General features: G+C 36.2%; 1 protein-coding gene across 39 annotated transcripts in view; it reads left to right on the top strand.

Moving 5' to 3' along the window:
• Positions 1 to 10306, top strand: part of MEE18 (maternal effect embryo arrest 18) — a 33031-nt gene extending 22725 nt beyond the window's left edge. For 30 of the 39 annotated variants that reach the window (XR_016055652.1, XM_088866945.1, XM_088867011.1 and 27 more), the window contains 4 exons: positions 1830 to 1877; positions 2048 to 2173; positions 5869 to 5961; positions 9910 to 10306. Coding sequence is in view for 29 of the 39 variants with exons in the window: in XM_088866945.1 (XP_088723071.1) it covers positions 1830 to 1877; positions 2048 to 2173; positions 5869 to 5961; positions 9910 to 10032 (390 nt within the window). In the remaining 10 variants the exon portion in view is untranslated. Of the gene's footprint in view, positions 1 to 1829; positions 1878 to 2047; positions 2174 to 5815; positions 5962 to 9909 lie in introns of those variants that run through there. The other 9 variants (XR_016055606.1, XR_016055607.1, XR_016055610.1 and 6 more) reach the window with 3 other exon arrangements.
• The last annotated feature ends 10605 nt before the right edge of the window (positions 10307 to 20911 follow it).

Genomic DNA, 20911 nt, shown 5'->3' on the forward strand with positions numbered 1-20911 from the left:
AAGACTAGGATGAGATCTACCATAATGTTGCAATTTTTGGAAGATCCCCTCTATGACTCTTATCTCAAAAATCCTGGGAATCATGTTCAATGTGTCTCAATAATAAGATGACTTGAGAAGTGTAATGAGCAAAAAAAGAAATGAAAAGGGGTTCCAACTTTTGGCTTCATTAAGCCCTTTTTTCCCAATGAACTTGTGCTCAGATCAATGCTAGCCGTTCCCCATTTCTAATGAATCCTACTCTCAAAGGACCGGCATTAAAAATGTTTGAATGCTTTTGATAAAAGCATGATTCTTTGCCCATCCCAACACTCTACTTGAAGTATGTAGTACTTTCATTGAAGTGATTCTACATGTAGATCTGATAAGGGTGGGTCTGGCACTTCCAAGAAGTGTCAACGTTGCTACTAAACATTTCAGATGAAGTGTTTGACACTTCCATCTTCTGTGCATCAAGTGTACTGTCCTGCATTTCAATTGAAATGTCTTCAGCACTAAAGTGGAGCATAATGGGAACACTCTCCATGTAGAAGTGTTTAAAACCTCTTGAGGTATGTCCGAAAAATTGTCAAATTGAACATAACACCTCCAACATGTAAACGCCACGAGACATAAAGTTTTGCCACAAGAGATGTAAAATAACGGAAACTCCGAAATGTTGGTGGAAACACTCTTTTTTTAGACGCCCTCATGCTTAAAAGTTGATAATTTCCAATTAATTATGTTTGAATTAACCAAATCATGGGTAGTAGTGGTCTTTGGTGTGATGCCTGGTGGTGTTCTACATGGTTTTTCTAGCAAGAATACATGTAATCATTACTATCCATAGGAGGGTCAAACTAATGATTGCTGTAGTTTAATCTCTTTTGCCAATGTAGCTTACAGCAGCTGGTCACCGACATATATCTTTGTCACCATCATTGAAGCCTTATCTCAACTATTTGTGGTCATCTTTCATGAAATAGATGTGGCAAAAGTCTTACACTAGCTACCAACCTAACACAACCCTCCTCCTTTCTTTGGGCTTGAGGCAGGCCATGGCAAAGTTTGGTCAACAACATACATACTGCTTATAAAAGGATTACTTGTCTGTGAAGAGTATAAAGCTTGAAAAGACATAGCTCTTTTTTTCCTTCCTTGAAGGGTTGGGGTTTATCGACCAAACAGATAACTAGAGAGGCCTTAGATTCCCAGAAAATGTGATGTAACATTGCTAAAAGAATGTGGTGCGGGTTGACACCATCACCCAAGAAATTTTTCTATCATAAGAAATAAGTGCTTATCATTGTTTGAAAGAAGTGCCTCAAATTTTTCTATCATATGAGGATTTAAAAATCTTAATTGGGAAAAGGCTAAAATGATGATGATGACGATGATGGGGATTTTTAAATCAGTAAACACTAAAATTTTATGGAGCAGATGTGCTATGCATTATTCAAGTTCCAGCTCCTAGCAGTTTCTCAAACAATTTTGTGCCTTCACCATTCAAATGCTGCTCAATATCGTAGTCTGACATGAATTGGATACTTCTTGTCATTCTTCAATAAGAAAAAAACTGGAACTTGAATAATTCTTCAAAATATCATTTTCCATTACATCCATTTGTTCATTTGTAGTACTGATCGTCTAATAAAATTATGTTCAACAGTTCAAGAGAAAATGAAACTTTATAAAATCTCTATAATCTAGAATATCCTAGATCCATAAGCATAAAATGTTTCTTGCTACAAAAATGCTTCTCTTTGAAATAGGAAGTTGCTGTTTGTCATTTTGTATTATTGCTGCTGTTGTTGTTGTTGTTGTTTTTGCTTTTAAGTCATCTTCTGCAGGTATTGCTCGGTGTTGGTGAGATTATTTCCTCTCGATACTGCCTCAAGGTAAATGAATAGTTGATTGTTACGTCTGTTTACTCTAGTCCTTTGAACAAAATTAAGTGCTAACGTTTCTAGCCATTCAATTAGCTAAAAAAATGCAGGCTTATTCCTTACTAGGAGTAGTCTTAATTATTTGGGGAGTCTCTTAAATTATAAATTACCTTTAACTGTAGGTCCTTCTGTTAAATGGGTCGTATGACAGAGAAACGGCAGGCTTGTGTGCTTCTGATTTTGTTACCGCTATAACAGATGCTCTAAATAGAACTCATGGAAATCCCCAAAACTGCCTCAATAATGCTGTAAGTGAACACATGCAATTCAGTTTGAGATCCTTAGATGCCACCCTTATTTCTGCATTGACATATTGTCCATACTGTGTGTCACTTTGTCTATGTTGTTTTCTTTCTTCATGAATCCTAAAATATACATGTTTTATGATTGATACTCTTATGCTTTTCATTTATCCCTGTTTCTCCACTTTCATGTGGAAATTCTGTCCGAATAATTTCCTTGTTACTCAATACGAAGTCTTTTCGCAGCCTTCCACAATTATTCTTCATGAAGTAATCTCGTTTGAACCTAATAAATCATCTAAGATTAAAATGGCAAAGAAAACTGGGCCTTTAAGAAATCAAGAGAAGCTCCCTCCACACCAAGAATGTACAACTTCTAACTTTTACCTTTGATTGTCAGAATTGGAAAATGAAAACATTGACCTCTGCAATGTACATCTTGTGAACCCTTATTAATATTTTGACCAGAATTAAGAGCATGTGAGCCAAACAGACTAGAAGAAAATTATGAGTCTCTATTCGACCTTCTGTGGGAAAATACTGATGCTGGATTTTCCATGCTGTGGAAGTGGCGAGAAATGGCACATCAGCTGATTCCTATTGAGTTATAACTCTGCTGCCACTTCTAGTTAGCTTCTTTATTGAGGTCCTGGATGTAACAGCATCCAATGAATACAATATGGAAGAGTGATAAAGTAGTTGTCAGCCTGAAACACAGTGCACTGCATACTCAACTGAGGAGCATAATAAACAGTTGGAAAGTTTCAATGAACCTGAACCAGCAAACCTTATTCCAAATGACGAAATGGTACACCACTTGCTATTTACATGACTGAAAATTCCCAAGATTGTCCTTTGTACTTTTATGAGCGAGAATTTCAATTTCTACTCTGGGTATGAAGAAAATGGATGAGTTCAAACAAATTCATTAACTGTCTTAAATTATGTTCAAGGGCAATGAACTAGTTGCCCCTCTAACTATGGTTTCATGTTCTGGAATTTATGTGGGCTATGGGCTATGGTGAAATCCTGCTGTCACCTCTCTCTCTGTCTCTCTCTTTCTCTTTCTTCCCATCCCCCCTCCCCTGGCCCTTTTCTGTTGATATTTATGATGGTTCATAAGCAGACTCACCTTGATACCGTGTTCAGTGCTTGGAAATTTGGAAGATTACCCCTCTCAAACTTACTATGTTTGATTCCATTACATTGTAGGCCTGAGTAAAGGCCTTTGAGTGCAACAGAAATGCTTGCACTTTCGATGGGCATAATTTCCTCTATTACTTAGAGATGTGAATAACTATAAAAAAATCAGAAAGAAAGATATGAATGACCCATTCCTATGATTTATCATATATAGAGCATAAGAAGGAGAAAGAAGACCAGAAGATCTTTGAATTTATTCACACTAAACTGTATAATATGTGAACGATTGATATAATGTGATATACTAATATTGTCCTAATGAAACTTGCCCAGAAAAGTACCAAAGTCATCACTGCTGAGTGTGAAGTAATCCAAATTTCAACCAATATTGATCTGGTGTGGGGGCACTTTCTGCTGCCTAAGTATTCACAAATGTACAAAATTGATTGAAAATTTGGGAACAGTGGCCTTACATCATGGACGTAGAAAAATTAGATTTCTCTTGAACCACTGACCTAAGCTGAATAAAACTTTACTTGGATTGTGATATAATTGAAATTACTGCACACTGTCCATTTTGTACGCAACATGAGAGCCTAAAAAAAGTATGCCTCAAGTAAAGTAGTTTCAGTAACTCAAGCTCTTCAACTCTCAGAGACTTGAATCAGTCTTGAAAACTCATATAATCTTTTCATTGGAAAGAACAAGAGCCTAACCGCTTGATTGGCTGTCATATATGATTTTGTCAATTTCTGTTTTGAGTTTCATCAAAAAGCGGTGATTTTACATATTGGGTGGAAATTGGTATTTCTAAGTTTTTCACGAATTAAGCAGTCATATTGGGTGGAAATTGGTATTTTCTAAGTTTTTCACGAATTAAGCAGCAGCATCTTAGGTGTGCATGTACACTTGAATGGGGACAAAATATGGCATCCAAAGATGCCACTCCATTCTGGCTAACACCTAAAAACCTGCACCAACAGCACTGAAATGTGTGTTGGGGTGGCGTCCAGACAAGCCCCAAAGGTCTGAATTGGTTTGCTGTCATTCCAGATCTTCTAAATTTTGAGCTATGAGTACTCCTAAATATTATTCCAATTTGATCTTATGACCTTGCGTTTGATGCCATGTTAAAAACAGCCTGTAGATCATAAAACAAACTTCAGTAGTTTTTATGGGCATGATGTATACATAATCCAAGTGACTAAAAGACCTTGAAGTTAAAACAGACAAGAAATATTCCTCAAAGATATACACAGAGGTACATCACAGAAATAAATGCTTATTCACATGGAAAAATTATGTAAACATCCGTTTTAGTTTCCCTTATTACCAAAATACAGAATACTTTATGTTATTACTGATATGTCCGTTTTTTGGACTTCATAACAATTTTTTCTAAAAAAGACAAAACTACCCATTTTCAGTTTTTCAAAAACCAAAATCAAGCCAATTTTGGTTTTTGAAAAATCGAAAATTTTAAATTTTCGGTTTTTCAAGAATCGAAAATTTTAAATTTTTGGTTTTTCAAAAACTGAAAATTTTTCTCTTGTGGGTCCTCTGCTTATTCTCTCTCTACCTCTCTCTCCCCTCTCTCTCTAAATGCCATCTCTAAAAATTTCTCTCTCTCTCTCTCTCTCTCTCTCTCTCTCTCTCTCTCTTTCTCTCATAGAAAACCCTTTGTTCTTCCCTCCTCACATTTTCATATCAAGTAGCATTGTATACTGGATTAAAATTCCATGGAAACCCCTTTCATACACATCATCCCCTTTCTCTTGTCATCCTCCAAAATCATGACCTCATGAAAGCTTATTTCCTCCAACATCCTCTAAAACTAGTTTTTTTTTTTGAGACCTTGGAATGGAGTCCAGAACCTTCAGCCTGTTCCTCCTCTGAAACCAATCTAACCGACTTTCTCCCTAACCGATGTCCATGAAAATTCGTCTTCCTATCTTTCTTTATTATCTCTGCAATGTTTCCTATCATTTCTTTCCACTGATATGGGCATCTCAAAAGGAAAATTTTCCACTGGTAGAGAGAGAGAGAGAGAGAGAGGTACAGAGAGAATACGCAAAGGACCCACAAGAGAGAAAAATTTTCGGTTCTTGAAAAACCGAAAATAGGTAGTTTCATCTTTTTTTTAAAAAAAATTGTTATGAAGTCCAAAAAATGGACATATCAGTAATAACGGAAAGTATTCGGTATTTTGGTAATTACGGAAACTAAAATGGATATTTACATAAACTAGTGGTTTTAAGGAATGTTTCATTGTAGGGAAATTTATCAACATGTAGAAATTGTAGTAAACTTGTTTCCATGCCAACTAATTTCACGAATTATTCATGGAAATTTAAAGTGACAGGTTAATGTGTTCTATACTGCAGTTTTTACCTGTTGTGGAAGCTTTAACTGTATGTTATTGTGTGCAAGTTGCTTATCTGATTGAACTCTGTTTATTGCAAACAAGAAAACCACATGCTATAGTAACTTAGGCATGTTCAACAGCAATCTACCTGGGAGGAAACCCTTGTCCATATTGAAAGCTTTTTCTCTTGCAGCCTAGTGCATACATAAATGCATTGCTGGTGCCTAGAGAGGGGAAAATTCCTGTAAACCTTCAATCGTTGGCAGCTCAGGGAATCGTACATGTGGTATTTTGCCCTTCTCATTCCCTCCTTTACTTGTATTGATGCTCACTAATTAGGATTTTAATTTCTACTGATCTAATATATGTTCTTTTATTTTTATTCTTTTTATGATTTAAAGCCATTCTGTTGTACTTCTCTATGAGTTTAAATAGACTGTTGTTACTAGTCATACGAGTGATCTATGACCAACATTTCAGAGGCCTCATTAAGAAAAAAAAGAAACGTAGCAACAGCTGCTGCTTCTCTGACCAGTTTACTGCTCCCTTTCAGTCTAAAAAGACCAAGGTCTGGGCCTCTAATTAGAATAGTGTTTACATTGGTCCTTCTGGATATAAATGATCCTTATATGACAGGAATGGAATTCTACATAGAAAATGTGTTGTATGCGTACTGATTCCCATTATGAAGAGTAAACCTGGTTTAAATGGTTATCAGTTTGGAAATGCAAGGGCCACTTCATTACAAAATTCAAATGAAAGGATTGTTGGATAGCTAAGAGGAGGAAGGTTTCATACAAAACTTGATCTCTATGAAGAATGCATTTACATTCACATGAAACTGCAGCTACTGGTGACATAGAATGCAAAAAAAGAAATAGCTTGTTTGGGCTTTTTGGGACGAACTTCGAAGGATTTGAACCCTGGACCTCCCTCACTCTTAACTAAAGTGTTTACCACTTGGCCAAAAGCTAAGGGACTGTGACATAGAATGCAGAAATAGGAAAGCTTATATATTGTTGTCATTATTGAAGGGCTAAGATGATATAAGCAGTCATATATTCTTATGTGCATAGAGACTTGTATGTGCTTGAAGCATCGGTTTCATACTTTGTTAAGACCGATATTGATAGTGGATGCTACTAGGATACTTGTGAATATTCAAAGGTATAGTTCTACAAAATAAATATTAGTACGAAAAACCTGCCAATAGCTCCAGACCTATTTTCTGCAGTAATTTTGTCCACCTCCTAGCCGATCCTAAGATCAAATTTGGGACATACATAGTTCTCATCGTCGTGCAACCATAAAAAACAAAAATAAATTGATGAAAATATAATACTCCTAAGACTTTCAGGGGAATTTTGGTCATTTTAATTTTATTAAACTTTTTTTAAATATTTTTTTTTATAGATGTGCCTAATGAGGTACACATGCCTCCAATTTTTTAGCTCAGAATGATCTGTAAAACAAATAATAAAATTCATTGACTATTACATGCTTTGAACTGTCTGATCAAGATCGGATACCTAGGAGGTGGACCGAAATTACCTTAATAAATAGGTTTGGAGCTATTGGTTGGTTTGTCCTATATATCAACGTGTTGGATGCATACATTACTGTATTGGTATAATATTATATTGGAAAAATATCTCCATACCCTCTATTTTTAAGTTTTATTTCATAATAGACCCAAGGTTTTAAAAGATGTCTTGAGGCATAAAAATTGTAGATTTTATTTCTTCTAACCTCTGAGCTAAGTTAAACTTGTTTTTTTAGGCCAAACAAATCTAAAGCGACATGCATTTTCTAAAAGCCATCCTCCCAAACTTCTAGAGAGAGAGAAGCACTTCATGGAGGTGAGAGATTATCGGGAAGAGAGAGAGAGGTGTTTGGAGAAACATGGCAGGAGAGAGAGAGTGAGAGACGTAGGAAGAGAGAGAAAGAGAGAAGTTTGGGGTATATAAGTGAAGAGAGAGAAAGAATTGAGTTTAGAAAGAGCGTATCTGTCTCACATTTGTTTAGGTTAAAAAATAGGTTTAAAGTGGGCAGGGGGTTAGGAGAAATTTTTTGAAACCTTGGGTTTATGAAGAAATGAAACCTAAAAATAGGGGGTATGGAGACATTTGTTTAGGTTAAAAAATAGGTTTAAAGTGGCCAGGGGGTTAGGAGATATTTTTTGAAACCTTGGGTTTATGAAGAAATGAAACCTAAAAATAGGGGGTATGGAGATATTTTCCCTATTATATTTTTGTTGGGTCAAATAGGTTACTTCTATCTGTCTTGGTTCCTGGACTGTGATAAATTCAGAATCATCTCCTCACATCTGCATTCGTATTGGAGCGTCATAGATATATTCTGTATATATTTCTAGGAAACTACAAGTGTACCATATTATTGAAAGACTACTAGACATTGTTTTTTGGGTAAATAAAGACTACCAGATTTCTGTCTTATAAATCTATTTGTTCTTAGTCACCTTTTTACATGTACTAATAATGTGGCATGTCTAAGAGGACCAAAAGTTCAATATGCTGTTGACCCTTTTGGAAGAAAGTTTGCTAGTACAATAACTACTCGTAGGAAATAAAACCTGAGAAAAAATCCCAGTAGCCAAAATGTACAAAAGAAAGAAAGAAGAAACAGATCTATCTCAAGTTCCACTGACATGGATACTCCAACTAAAGGTTTTCTATGTGTTCTAAAAGGAGTGGGAATTTTCGGCAAATGTGGACCTTATCTTAGTGGTTCACCTCCATGGTTATCAGCTGCATGCCGGCATGTCTTTGAAAACTCCTGTTCATATCGTTACCTTATTGGTTTGATACTACGGCAGGATAAGCGAGATTAGATTTTCTTCCTGCAAAAAGAACTTTTTCCTGAAATATTGTCCACTTCATTCTATAAAGAGGAAAGGTTCTACGGGTTAAGGTTGCATTCAAGGTAGCAATTTAGTGCTTGTTAAGGTATCCACTATGATTCGCAGGTAGATACATACGGTGTTGATTTCTGTTGCTATGTCTATGAGAACGAAATTCAGAAGACCTGGGAAAACAGCGTAGTGGAGGGAAGAAAAATCAGAAGACTTGGGAAGTGGACTTAGGTTATTTTTAGATGTTCACAATGTCCACATACTAAGCACATTTTACTGAAACACTTTCAAAACACAACAAATGACTAAAATTGACTTGCCCATTGTGAAGAGTCTCAGGTTTCTCTAAAGAGACAGTGTGCATTTTTCAATATGAATGTACAAGCTTGTTTTATATAGACAAATACAGATTACTGTAATAGAAATTAAATCATACACTTAAACTATACCCAGACTTACCATAAAATATAGATATTGTACTTACCCTTCCCATATATACTGATTACAATATGTATTTTCCATATTAACTTAGTACACAATATATACTTTTTTGTCACACTCCCTCTCAAACTCAAAATGCTATGAGAGAGAGCAGAATTTGAACACTATATTGTGGAAACGAGCAGTTGGATTTTGGACTACAATATTTGTCTCTTCAAGACAACTCATTGAAGTTCCATACTTTGAGGTTATCAAGCATTCAATGGCTCAACTAGAAGGACCGGATGGAAAATGTTTGGACTTCTATACCCTGAAGACCAAACATGACTCAAAATCCCAAAGGTCTAGAAGCTCCAAAAAATTACACCCAAAGCCGAGGTATTTCCCGTACACCTCCAGGAAACCAATAAATCAAATATTCATTGAATTTTCCTCCAGAAACAGTTGGGACATCTATTGACTGATGAATGGAATTGAGCAATTATCTTGCAATACCTTGAGGCCTAAAGATGACTCAAATTCCCTTAGGTCCAGAAGCTGCTCTGAAATTTACCGAGGCAGAGATATTCGTCATAAACTCCAGAAAATAGTAATCAGATTTCGCTTATACCCTTACAGAAGATTGGCCTTAAAAGGTTGTGAGAAACAATACTCAGTTATATTCAATTGCTTAAAAATTATCTGCCTGACAAGTGCATGGACATTCTAATTGCTCGAAAGACTAAAAAGCAGTGCCTGGAACTTGGGGAGGAAAAATATCCAGTAACTGCACAAATGACTCAATTTAGCTTTCAAACAAAAGCTAAGACTATGGAACAGATTTACCACTCTGAAAACATTTAACACAAAATACAAGTATACTCAAGAGAAAATGCATGTAACTTCCAAGTGATATTATTTGATTCAGGAGTTTTCATGCAGGTAAAAGTTGACTCCATAGATGATGTGACAGTTGGGAGCATTTTTGAGCCCAGGTCCTTGATCCAAGCTCTTGCTGAATTAATTCATGCATATAAGCATCTCAATAACAGCATGGAGGTTTAAATCTCATTACAGAACCTGGAAAAGCTAATGCTACAACAAAATTGGCAATCACAATTTTCAGTTCTGCCATGTCCCCGTGTACAGGCATTCATAATATTCTTGGACATGTGCCGTTCTCCAATTTTCCAATTTTTTGTCATTTTTTTTCCTTCTTTTTATTTTATTGTACGAATAAGTCATTCAAAGGTTCTTTTCAAGTGTTGTATCTACGGGTTGATGTATGGTTTGAAGTCTACAAAAATAATTTCAAATTCTAATTTATTTTATTTTGCAATTGCTTGTACTCTTGTCTCCATCAGTTAATTCAGCCAAATAATCACTTGAGATTCCCTAGAAATCACTAACCACAATGTGGTTATACCTTTCTAAATATGTGATGGTGTTTATTTCAAGGAAAACATTTATATCAGTGTTCGCAAAACCGGCCGGTTAGATTGCTACTGGTGGGGTGACGAATCTGATTAGGGCTAGTTTTACGGCACACCTCATAAGACGGCACTCTACAAAAAAATCGGCACCAAAACCGGTCGGTTCGAGGTTGAACTGGCGGTTTTAGTCTAAACCGGCCGGTTTTTCCTAACTAGTCCGGTTTACTGTTTTAACGCCCGATATAACGGTATTTTCAACGCATCAAATAACAGTTGTTGTTTGATACATGCCCATTATTTTTTACAGAACAAGATTTTGCAGCTTTTATTTTACATATTTTTTGTTTTTTTGGGTCAACCACCGTAAAGTTTCTATAAATCGTTGATTATTGAATCAAAATTCCAAAAACAAAGAGTTCTTGGAAGATTGAAATGGGGATTTTTGAAACTTAGAAATTTTTGCCATTCTATCAAATGCAGCTTCAATACCTCATAGATTTTCATAAAAATGGAGGGCTTTGATTCATTGTTAAAGTATTCAACGTTCACATATTTCAAATTTTCCAAAATGATGAAGATTTGAGGTTTTTTTGGGCCTGAAGTACAGCTGCTTGAAGAATTGTTTTTTATCCAAACAGTTTGATTTCTGATCGATCAATTGATCGATTTTTATCAAATTGATCTTAGGCCTTATGTATCAAATAAACTAGTTATTTTGATTTATTATTGATTAAATGTTTTTATATCGATTTTTATTTGCTGTGTTTTTTTCTGAAATTTTCATGAAATGAAAAATCGGCAAATTTTTTAATAAAGATCTCAATAGTGAATGAATCTTCATTAAATTTCGGGCATTTGAATCTTAATTAAAGTATATATCATATTCCTCAATTTGTTCAAAAAATGAAGGATTTGGGGTTGATTTTGACTCTAAAGTTTATGTGTTCTTTCGCACGATTTTAGGGTTCTTAAAAAAAAATTGTTTTTTTAACAAAATTACGTTTTGTTTTTATAAAAATATCTTACTTATGATGAATATGAGAAAAAAAGAATATATTCTTTTTTAAAAATTTTATATATTTTTGGTGAGCTTTTTGGATCGTTTTTTATGTTATTTAATTTTTTTACAATTTTTTTTTTTTTGATGAATATGAGACAAAATATATTTCTTTCTTTTTAATGTTATATATTTTTGGTGAGTTTGTTGGATTGGTTTTAATGTTATATAAATTTTTATTAAAATATTTTTTTTGAGATGAATATGAGAATTTTTTTTTTTTTTTAAGGTTATTTTTGGTGCATGTTACTATTGTCTGCGTTCTCAACTTCTTGTTTAGTTGTGATATTTTCTTCTAATTTGTTTTTTTTATTTTTTACCAGCTATCTATCATTTGTTGCAACTTCAAACTCTTTAAATCTGTTTATTAGCCTCTATGAAGAAAATAGGTAAAACTAAAAAGTGTTTTACTCATCTCTCATGTTTCCACATGCTGAAATGGATAAAAAACGTAACCTTTATTTATTTATTTATTTATTTAATATACATTTTAATTCTACATTTTGAAGTTGCCATCTTATATAAATTTTTTCTTTTCATGTTAAAACTCAACTCAAAAGGTTACTGAGTAAATGAGGTTTGGCCATTTGAAAATCGATTTGGACATTTTTTTAAAATATGCGATTTGGCCATTTGAAGCAACACTTAACACCTTGACCCACACCCTTGGTTTGATAACCAAGTTGCTGAGTAAATGAGGTGCTCTCTCTTTCACTCACAACCCTTCGAAATTGGGAACATCATGCTACAAGAAAATATGCTCTCAAACCTAATTCTAAACCGTATTAAAGATTTTCAACATTAAAATAACATTTTTCAACATCAACATTAAAACAATATAGAAGCATATATTGTTGCATCATTCATTGTTAGTTGGACTTTGTAACTTCATCAATTGAATTTATGTGAAATTATAAATTGTCTTGCATATCTCTATAATATTCAAATATTAAATTATATAAAAAGTTGTTTTAAATTTTTTTTATAAGATAAATGTATATAATATGATAGTGTATACTTAATCTAAGTTTTTCTATTTTTTAAAACAAAATTTTGGGGGGTTTTTACCCATTTTTTTAAAAAAAAATCTATTTGACCGGTTAGTCCCTTTAACTGCTCCGGTTAGTTCGGTTCCAGTTCGAACCGCTCCCAGCCTCATGACCGGTTAACCGTTTAGGTTCGATTATGCGAATACTAGTTTATATAGAGCTGAGGCTCTAAACAATCAATTAGAACCACCTCAAAAATTTCACTAGAAGAAGTTGTTTTGATGCCCAAACATCCTCAAATTGATCATCTCAGCATCAAGATATATGAACATGAGAAAAAAATGGATTTCAAATTTTGGAAATAGCGCATCTTGTAACGCATTTTTAGACCCTTAATTTTCAAAATTTTCAAGTTTTCATAAATTTGCTCGATTTATACTATTATTTTTATAATTAAAAATAAAAATACATTTTAAGGCTATCACAATGATTTCCAGTTGAAACCACATTTCTTGACACTATTTAAAGGTGTGTTTTACTTTGATCGTTTAGAGCCTCAACTCTATACAAACCGCACCCTTAATTGTAATGGGCAGGAGCATATTGAGCTGTCTGAAACCCTAATTATTATATTTTTTATTTCTCCAAATTTTTCCTTGAACTCATTTCTGGCACTACGGTTTATCTCCACTGTCCATACTGAGAAAGGGCATCGGTTATGGAGTATCATTCACCACCACATTGTGTAAAATGTACTTCATCTCTACTTAAAAAAGGAGTGGGACTATAACTTGAAATTAAATTTAGCCACATGTTATAGTTTTCTTCTCATGAATGTCTTGACATTAAAAGGTAAAAATTCTCAAGGGCTTGATTGAAATATGATATGGTATAATTCGCGAAAAAAATTTGAATTTGTCAATGGTTGATTAAGGGACTTCATGGATCAAAGTCTATTAGTGATTGTTCTTTGAAAAAAGCTTCTTAGGGATCTTTAAGTACCAACTTCTCGGTTGCCAAGCTATGCCGGTTTGGCCCAAGGGTGGTGTTAGATCAGGATAGAAAGGAGCTAACAAGCTGGATAGGAGTTACTGGAGAAGTTTTTTTTTTTTTTTTTTTGACGAAGTTTCAAGAATATTATTAAAGTATAAGCAAATTACAACAGAATCAGGAAATTACATCGTTACAAACCATTAACTATGTAAGGGAGGTACCAATTTTCACCAGATTGTTCGTTAGATCATTAGCTTCACGAAGAACATGAACAAAGGAAAAAGGAAGTGTAGAAGAGAGATCTAAGACCTGAAGAAAAAGTGACCACAATTCCCAAGGAAGCTTCTTAACCTTATTGCACCAGTCAATGACATTAAAAGAGTCACCTTCAACTATATAGTTAGACATTATGTTTCTGGCTTTGAAAATCTTCAGCCCCTGTAGAAGGGCAAATATTTCAGCACAATTAGTTGTTTTATCACACAAAGGACCAGCATAGGAGAGCACAACGTTACACTCACAGTCCCTCACAACTCCACCATACCCCACAAGCCCGGATTTCCAAGGGAACTCCCATCAAAGTTAAGTTTAAGCAACCCATTAAGCAGTGGAGACCACCGAATTTAGGCTTGCACTTACAAATACCCAACTGGAAAGATTGCAAAGGTTAAACCTAACATCAATTTCCACAATGTCCTTCCCAAATTTAGAAAAAGATAAGAATTCTCAGATAGAGTGTTGAATTTTCCCCAAAACAAAATCTCAGGAACAAGTCTTACCCTCAAAGATTTTTCTATATCTTTCCTTCCAAATCTCCCAAAGAATTACCCCCTAGCAATTTGCCAAATAGCCAATCGAATGGGAGGCAAAGAAGGCATCGATAAAGCCCCCAAAATACCTTTGACCAAAGGAAGTACTACAAGGGGCACCCCAAGCTGTTCAATGAACTAACTCCAAATCTTTGTAGAGAAAGGACAATGCAAGAACAAATGTGCACAAGTTTCACCATTTGCTTTACAGAACAAACATATATTAGGCAAGATTTTACCTCTCAGAATGAGATTATCCATGGTCAAGACTTTGTCCTATACTACTAGCAAAAGAAAGCCCTGGTTCTTTAGAGGCAGAGGCCACTTCCATATCATAGCAATATCCGACATGGACCACCACCATTGATCATGAAAGAGTAAGTAGTACATAGCTTTCACCGAGAACAATCCATCCTTAGAAAGGTCCCACACAAATTCATCCTTTCCCATTTGTGGGATATAGACCTCACTTAAAACAGCTGGGAGTTCAGAAATTGATTGAGTAATTCATCCGAGATACGGTTGAGCGAAGATTAACTTGCCACTCAACCTTATCACCCATTAAAATGAATAAATATCGAATAACTGGATCGGGGTTTTCAACCTTTTGGAATACCAATAGAAAAACATATTTCAGAGGAGAGTCATTTAACCATTTATGATGCCAGAAGGAAATATTAGTCTCATCTCTATGTGACCACCAAATATCCCTCTGGGTTAAGGATTTGCAAAAAGTTATTGCTTTCCAACAAGGCGACATGTCTCTCGAATTCCTTCCTACCCACATTTTGAATCTATCCTCCCCGTATTTAGCAGCGACAACCTTATACCATAAATGGTTTTTGAACTTGAGGCTCCGCCACCACCACTTACAAAGTAAGGCCTGATTAACTAACTTAATTTTCCTCACTCCCAAACCCCTTTCTTTCTTCGGAGTACAGACCCTATCCCAACGCAACAGGTGAAATTTCTTGGAGTCACCTAGAGAGCCCCATAAGAAATTCCTCATAAGGCTTTCAATTTTACGAGCCACAGATACTAGAACCTGGAGAAAGGACATTTGGGAAATGGGAAGGTTAGACAAGCACGCTTTAATCAAGGTGATTCTTCCTCCTAAGGATAGATATTTGCATTTCCATAAGTCCAACTTCGTTTAAATCCTTCGAATCACCCTATCCCCAATAGCGATAGGCATCGATCATCTGAGATAGGCAATCCAATATTTAATAATGGGAATTGTTCAACCTTCGCACGTAAAACCTCAGCCAAGACATTCACCAAATATTCCTCACAGTTAACGCCAATAATCCCCGTCTTCTGAAAGTTAACCTTAGGACCAAGAGCCACTTTACAACAAAGTAAAAGGATAGTAATATTAGAAATATGATCAACCTTTGCATCACAAAAAAGCAAAGTATCATCAACATATTGTAGATGAGAGATAGAAGAGCCATCATTAGGCAGTTGGAAACTCGAAAAATAACCCTTGGAGACAACATTACGAACAAAAAGGCTAAAGCACTCAAGCATAAATGGTGCAGACAAAGGGGGGTAATAGATCACCTTGTCTAATACCCCTTGAAGCTCTAAAGTAGCCAGAAAGGCTGCCATTGAACATAATAGAGAAATGAGCTGAAGAGAGACAACCGTAGATCCAGCTTCTCCATTTGTCCCTAAATCCCATATCCTTCATAATCTCCACAAGAACACCCCATTTGACTCTATCATAAGCCTTCTCCATATCAAGCTTGATCACCAGGCCAAGGGTCCCACTTAAAACTCGCGAGTGGATGCATTCCTGAGCGACCATTACACTATCAGTGATCAGTTTATCCTTAATGAAGGCAGACTGAGGCCCCGAAAGTATATACGGAAGCACCACTTTTAACCGCTCTGCTAAGACCTTGGCAACAATTTTATAAAGGCTCTACAGGAGACTAATAGGCCTGACATCGGTCAAAGAGGCATTAATATAGTTCTTAGGGATTAGAGCGATAAAGGCGACGTTAACCCTTTTAAACAAATCCCCACTTCTTAGAAAACCTCTGACCATATTCAACAGCTCAACATCGGCCACATGCCACAAGGTATGGACAAAGATTAAAGGAAAGCCATCAGGGCCCGACGCCATATCACCTGGTAAGGAGAAAACTATTTTCCTAAGTTCTGACATAGTAACTTATTCTTTCAGGAAAGAAACCCAAAAGGATGACAAAACTCGAAACCCAACTCTAACTAAGCTAGAGGTGACTTTAATCTCAAAGGTAAAGGCCAGCCGGAAGTGGTTACAGACAGCTTCAGCTATACGATCCTTGCTGTCTGGATCAACATCCTGGTTACAGAGACCAGATATATCATTATGCCTAGTACAAGCATTAGCCATGGAATGGAAGAATTTCGTATTCAAATCCCCTTCTTTGAGCCACTTAATATGGGAACATTGTCTCCAATAGATTTCTTTAATCCTTTTAAGCTCATGAAGCTTAGTCAAGCAGTCATCCCGCTCCCTTTTCAACTCCTCAGATAAAATCCCCACAGATTCAATCTGAGAATCTATCAGCGTGATTTTGTTAACAGCTTCACCAATTGCCCTCCTAACATTGACACGATTATCCTTTTTACAGGCCACTAACTTATGCCTAATAGTGAGTAGTTTCTTGTGAAGCTGGAAATCAAGGGAGTCCACTGTAATGTTGTTTTCCCAAGCACTATTGATTAATTCAATCACCTCCTTCTCTTGCAGCCACTAAATTTCAAACCTAAAGGAAGCAGGGCCTCTAAAAAAATTATTTGTCCTCAGTAGAATGGGAACATGATCTGAGGAAAGCCTAGGTAGTGCCTTAACCGAAGCTAGAAGAAATGCCTCTGACCATTGAGATCAAAAATTTATCGAGCTTGGACATAAACAAATTAATCATACTCCCATTAGATCAGGTGAAGGAAGCACTAGAGATTGGTAAATCGATAAAAGCATGGGATTTAATAAATCGATAAAAAAAGCGCATCACTTGATTGATTGTACCACGAGAGTTACTTTCATCCGACCATTTGATGAGATTGAAATCCCCCCCAGGCAAATAGGAAATTCAAAAGATTGAATAACATCAGACGTATCATCAACAAAATGTTCTTTAAGAGCATATTCATGGGGTCCATAGACATTGAATAATCCCCATTTAAAATCAGAATTGGGGCCCACAAAACCAATTACAAGAAAGTTTGCACATTCTACCACAAAAAAGGACTGAGTCCCCCAAAAGCCCCAATAGTATCACGAACCACAAAATTAACAGACCCCGAACTCCAAACTTCCTTAACCCCATAGAGCGTAGGGTAAGGAAGTTTGGTTTCCTGGAAAATTAAAATTATTGGTCTAAATTTAGCCACTAAAAACCGAACATTCTTTTTCCGTTTGAGGTCACCAAGACCTCTAACATTCCAGGAGATAATATTCATCAAAAGAGGGAAGAAGAGGATGAACCTGGTCCATCCCGTAACAAACCAAAGTAAGCAACTTCCAACACCATAGCCTCCTCAAGGCTTTCTCCCAGCATCCCCTCCCCAGCCGAAGAGACAGAGTTGGCGTCAACCATATGGTCATCAGCAATCACCACCCCGCAAGACGATGCATTCAGTGGCATATGGGCACATGCCTGCAGCCTCGCCGACAATATGATACCCTTAGCTATCCCTTTACCCTTACACTTAGATTTACCATGGGCATCACTTGAAGACTTTGACTGCGCCAAATCAACCTACACACCATTATCCTTGTCATTTTTGAACTGCTCAATCTTTTGCTTGGCCAAAGCTTCCATTTTTTCCAACTACTTCTTAGCAATGATCTCCTGAAAAACTATACGAATCGGAATATTAAAATGCATCTCACAGTCAGCAGCTAACGATTCAACCTTTTGAGCAATTGGGTCAACTGGGTCCTCCACAATAGCATTCGACTCAACCAAAGCTTCTTGAGGGGCAGCAGTGAAGTGGAATAGTAGAGGGCGGTCCTCCTGCATAATAGAGTTCAAGGGAACCGGATGATCAGTCTGTACTATAACACAACTTAAATATTCCTCCACCGAAGCGACAATTTCACTTTCCCCATCCAAAGGGCCCAAAGCATTAGTACCCCCACCCAAAGCACCCTCCTCCTCCTCAATAACCACCACCGCCAAAGGATCCATAGCCAGCGGATCAAAACAAGGTCTAGGGGAAGAACGAATCCAGTGAGCAGCACTGCAGTGCACCAACTGTGATCGAAAATTGCTCACCGCCTTAGGGTTCACCAAGGTAGGAAGGTGGCATAATTACGTGTTTGTCAACGGCGACGTAGAAACTAGCATCGCCGCCACCTCATCAACCTTCGAGAAAAGTGTCGCCGCCTTCTCATGCACGAAAATGCCACCAACGAGTGGATCAGTTTTAGCAAGTGAGGCGGCGTGACCACCCAAACCAAATGATCCATCTTGCAAAAAGGAAGTAGTTGTCGTATTCATAGCTGACAAATCCATGAAATGCCCTACTTGGATCTACCATTTTGTCACTTTCAAATTTTGAATTTTCGTAATGTCAACCCCAGCATCGCGTCGATCCCTATTCTGATGGAGCTTTAGGCAAAAAGCAGTCGGAAACCTAGCCGGAGCAACTGGCCCTGCTATCGAACGCTTCTTATTATGGTGGCGGACCACCATCCAACCTTCATCATCAAGGACGTCTTCCTTCGGCAAACTGCAACTGTTCTCCGTATTAACCTTAGCTACCCTGCCACTCATCATAGTGCTAACCATGGTGTTCCTGATGGCAAAGGTGTCATGACCAACAACCAATCTCACTAGACTTAGAATCGGTGTACCTTTGAGTTTCCAAATACGAACCTTGACTGAGCTAAGATTAATACCAGCAAAGGTGGTTCTATCAAGATCACATAACTCCCCACAGCAGTTGGCCATTATTCTAATAGTTTCTAACATCCAAGCATGGAATGGAATACCCTGAAGAATAATCCACAAGCTCTCTTTCTGCACATAGGACACATGAGATGAAGGTCTCCACTGATCAAGAGATAATAGTTTGCCTCGGATACGAACAAAGCGATTTTTCAAAGCAACTGCAGCATCCTCTTTAGATTGAAGAAGGAACACAATGTTAAAGGAACCCATGATTTTCACAATAGGGGTGTAGGAGAGACCCCATCCCCTTCTAGCCCAATCACTAAGGCCAAAAATGTCCGTAGAAGGAGGAGAGAAGGAGCCCACGATAGGAAAACGGGCGTCTTCAAAAATACCTACGCCAAATCGAACCTAATCTTAACAACAGGATTATCTACAGAGATCCCATCATCTTTCACTCTAACCTTCACCGCCTCTCTGCCTCCTTCTTTTCTTCATCTCCCCTCAATCCTACTGTAGAAGCTATAACCGTGAACTGTTTAAAAATTTGAAATAACTGGTTATCATAATGCAATGGATTTTAAGTGTTATGCAAGTAAATGGTTGTGATCCCTCCATCGTATTAGGATGTTGGATCAACTGCCTTGATGCCCCCAGCTCAATGTCCGATGTTAATATAGATAGTTGGGAAAATCAAGTATATATCCATTATTTTTAATGCTATTACAATATCACCTAAAATTTTCTGTTATTCGTTTTATAATCATTATTACAACTGTTTGTCGGTACTTTAAAAAATGACCAAATAGTCCTTTTTGGATTTTCAAGATCCTAAATTTTCAATTAACACAAATTATACTTTCAAATTCATAATATGCAAAAAGTTTAAAAATTTTGGATCTTCAGGTTCCAATTATTTTTTTATTCAATGAAACCCAACCAAATGAAAAGCCAAAAGCCTTCCTACTCCCACAGGAGTATACTGTCCCTTTACTCCCTCGGGCAAATCACATACTAGATATACTTTTTAGATCTCAAATTTTGGGGATGTAATATCTACAGCTCATAAACTAAATTAAAATCAATTAAAAAAAAATCCAAAAATAAACTCTCTATGTACTAGAAAAAGAACTAATACCTCAAGATTGAAATGAGAATGTCCAATTTTTGAAGGGATAGATCTAGGTGTCACAAAACTCAAACTTGAAATTTTTTCTTTTGAAAATAATCATCTAATAATTTTAGTAGTTTTTAAAATTTTGGACTATAAAGATTTTATAAATAAGTGTTTTGGGTGGAATAGACACACATTGTACTCATGCAAGAGCATAGTATAGGTGCCTATTTTTAAAACCTTGTGAACCATCGCCTGTGTGCCTACTTTATCAATCTTATTATGACATCACTCTTTAATCAACCAATAAAAAATACGAAAGTACTAACTTTTCAAAGTCATCATCTGATAACTCTTGTACGCTCTTGTATTCCATGTTTATCAAATTCAAGGTCCGAAATATTTTTCGGATCTTAAGGGTCAGAATTTTTTTTATTTTGGATATCGAATATCCAAAAATAAAGCAATTCAAAGCTTTTTTCGGACCTTGGAGATATGATCTTATTTTATTTTGGACTTTGGAGGTTTGAAAATTTTCAAATCCTAAATATCTGAAAACATGACAATTTTTAGAAAACGGGGCCCTTAAGAACATTTATGCAGGTGATATCCAAAATTTTGAATATAATTAGTCGAAATTTTAGGTGAAATTGTAAT

This window comes from Amborella trichopoda, chromosome 1 (genome assembly GCF_054954075.1).
Source record: "Amborella trichopoda isolate Santa Cruz 75 chromosome 1, AtrichopodaSantaCruz75HAP2 v2.0, whole genome shotgun sequence".
Classification (NCBI taxonomy): Eukaryota; Viridiplantae; Streptophyta; class Magnoliopsida; order Amborellales; family Amborellaceae; genus Amborella; species Amborella trichopoda.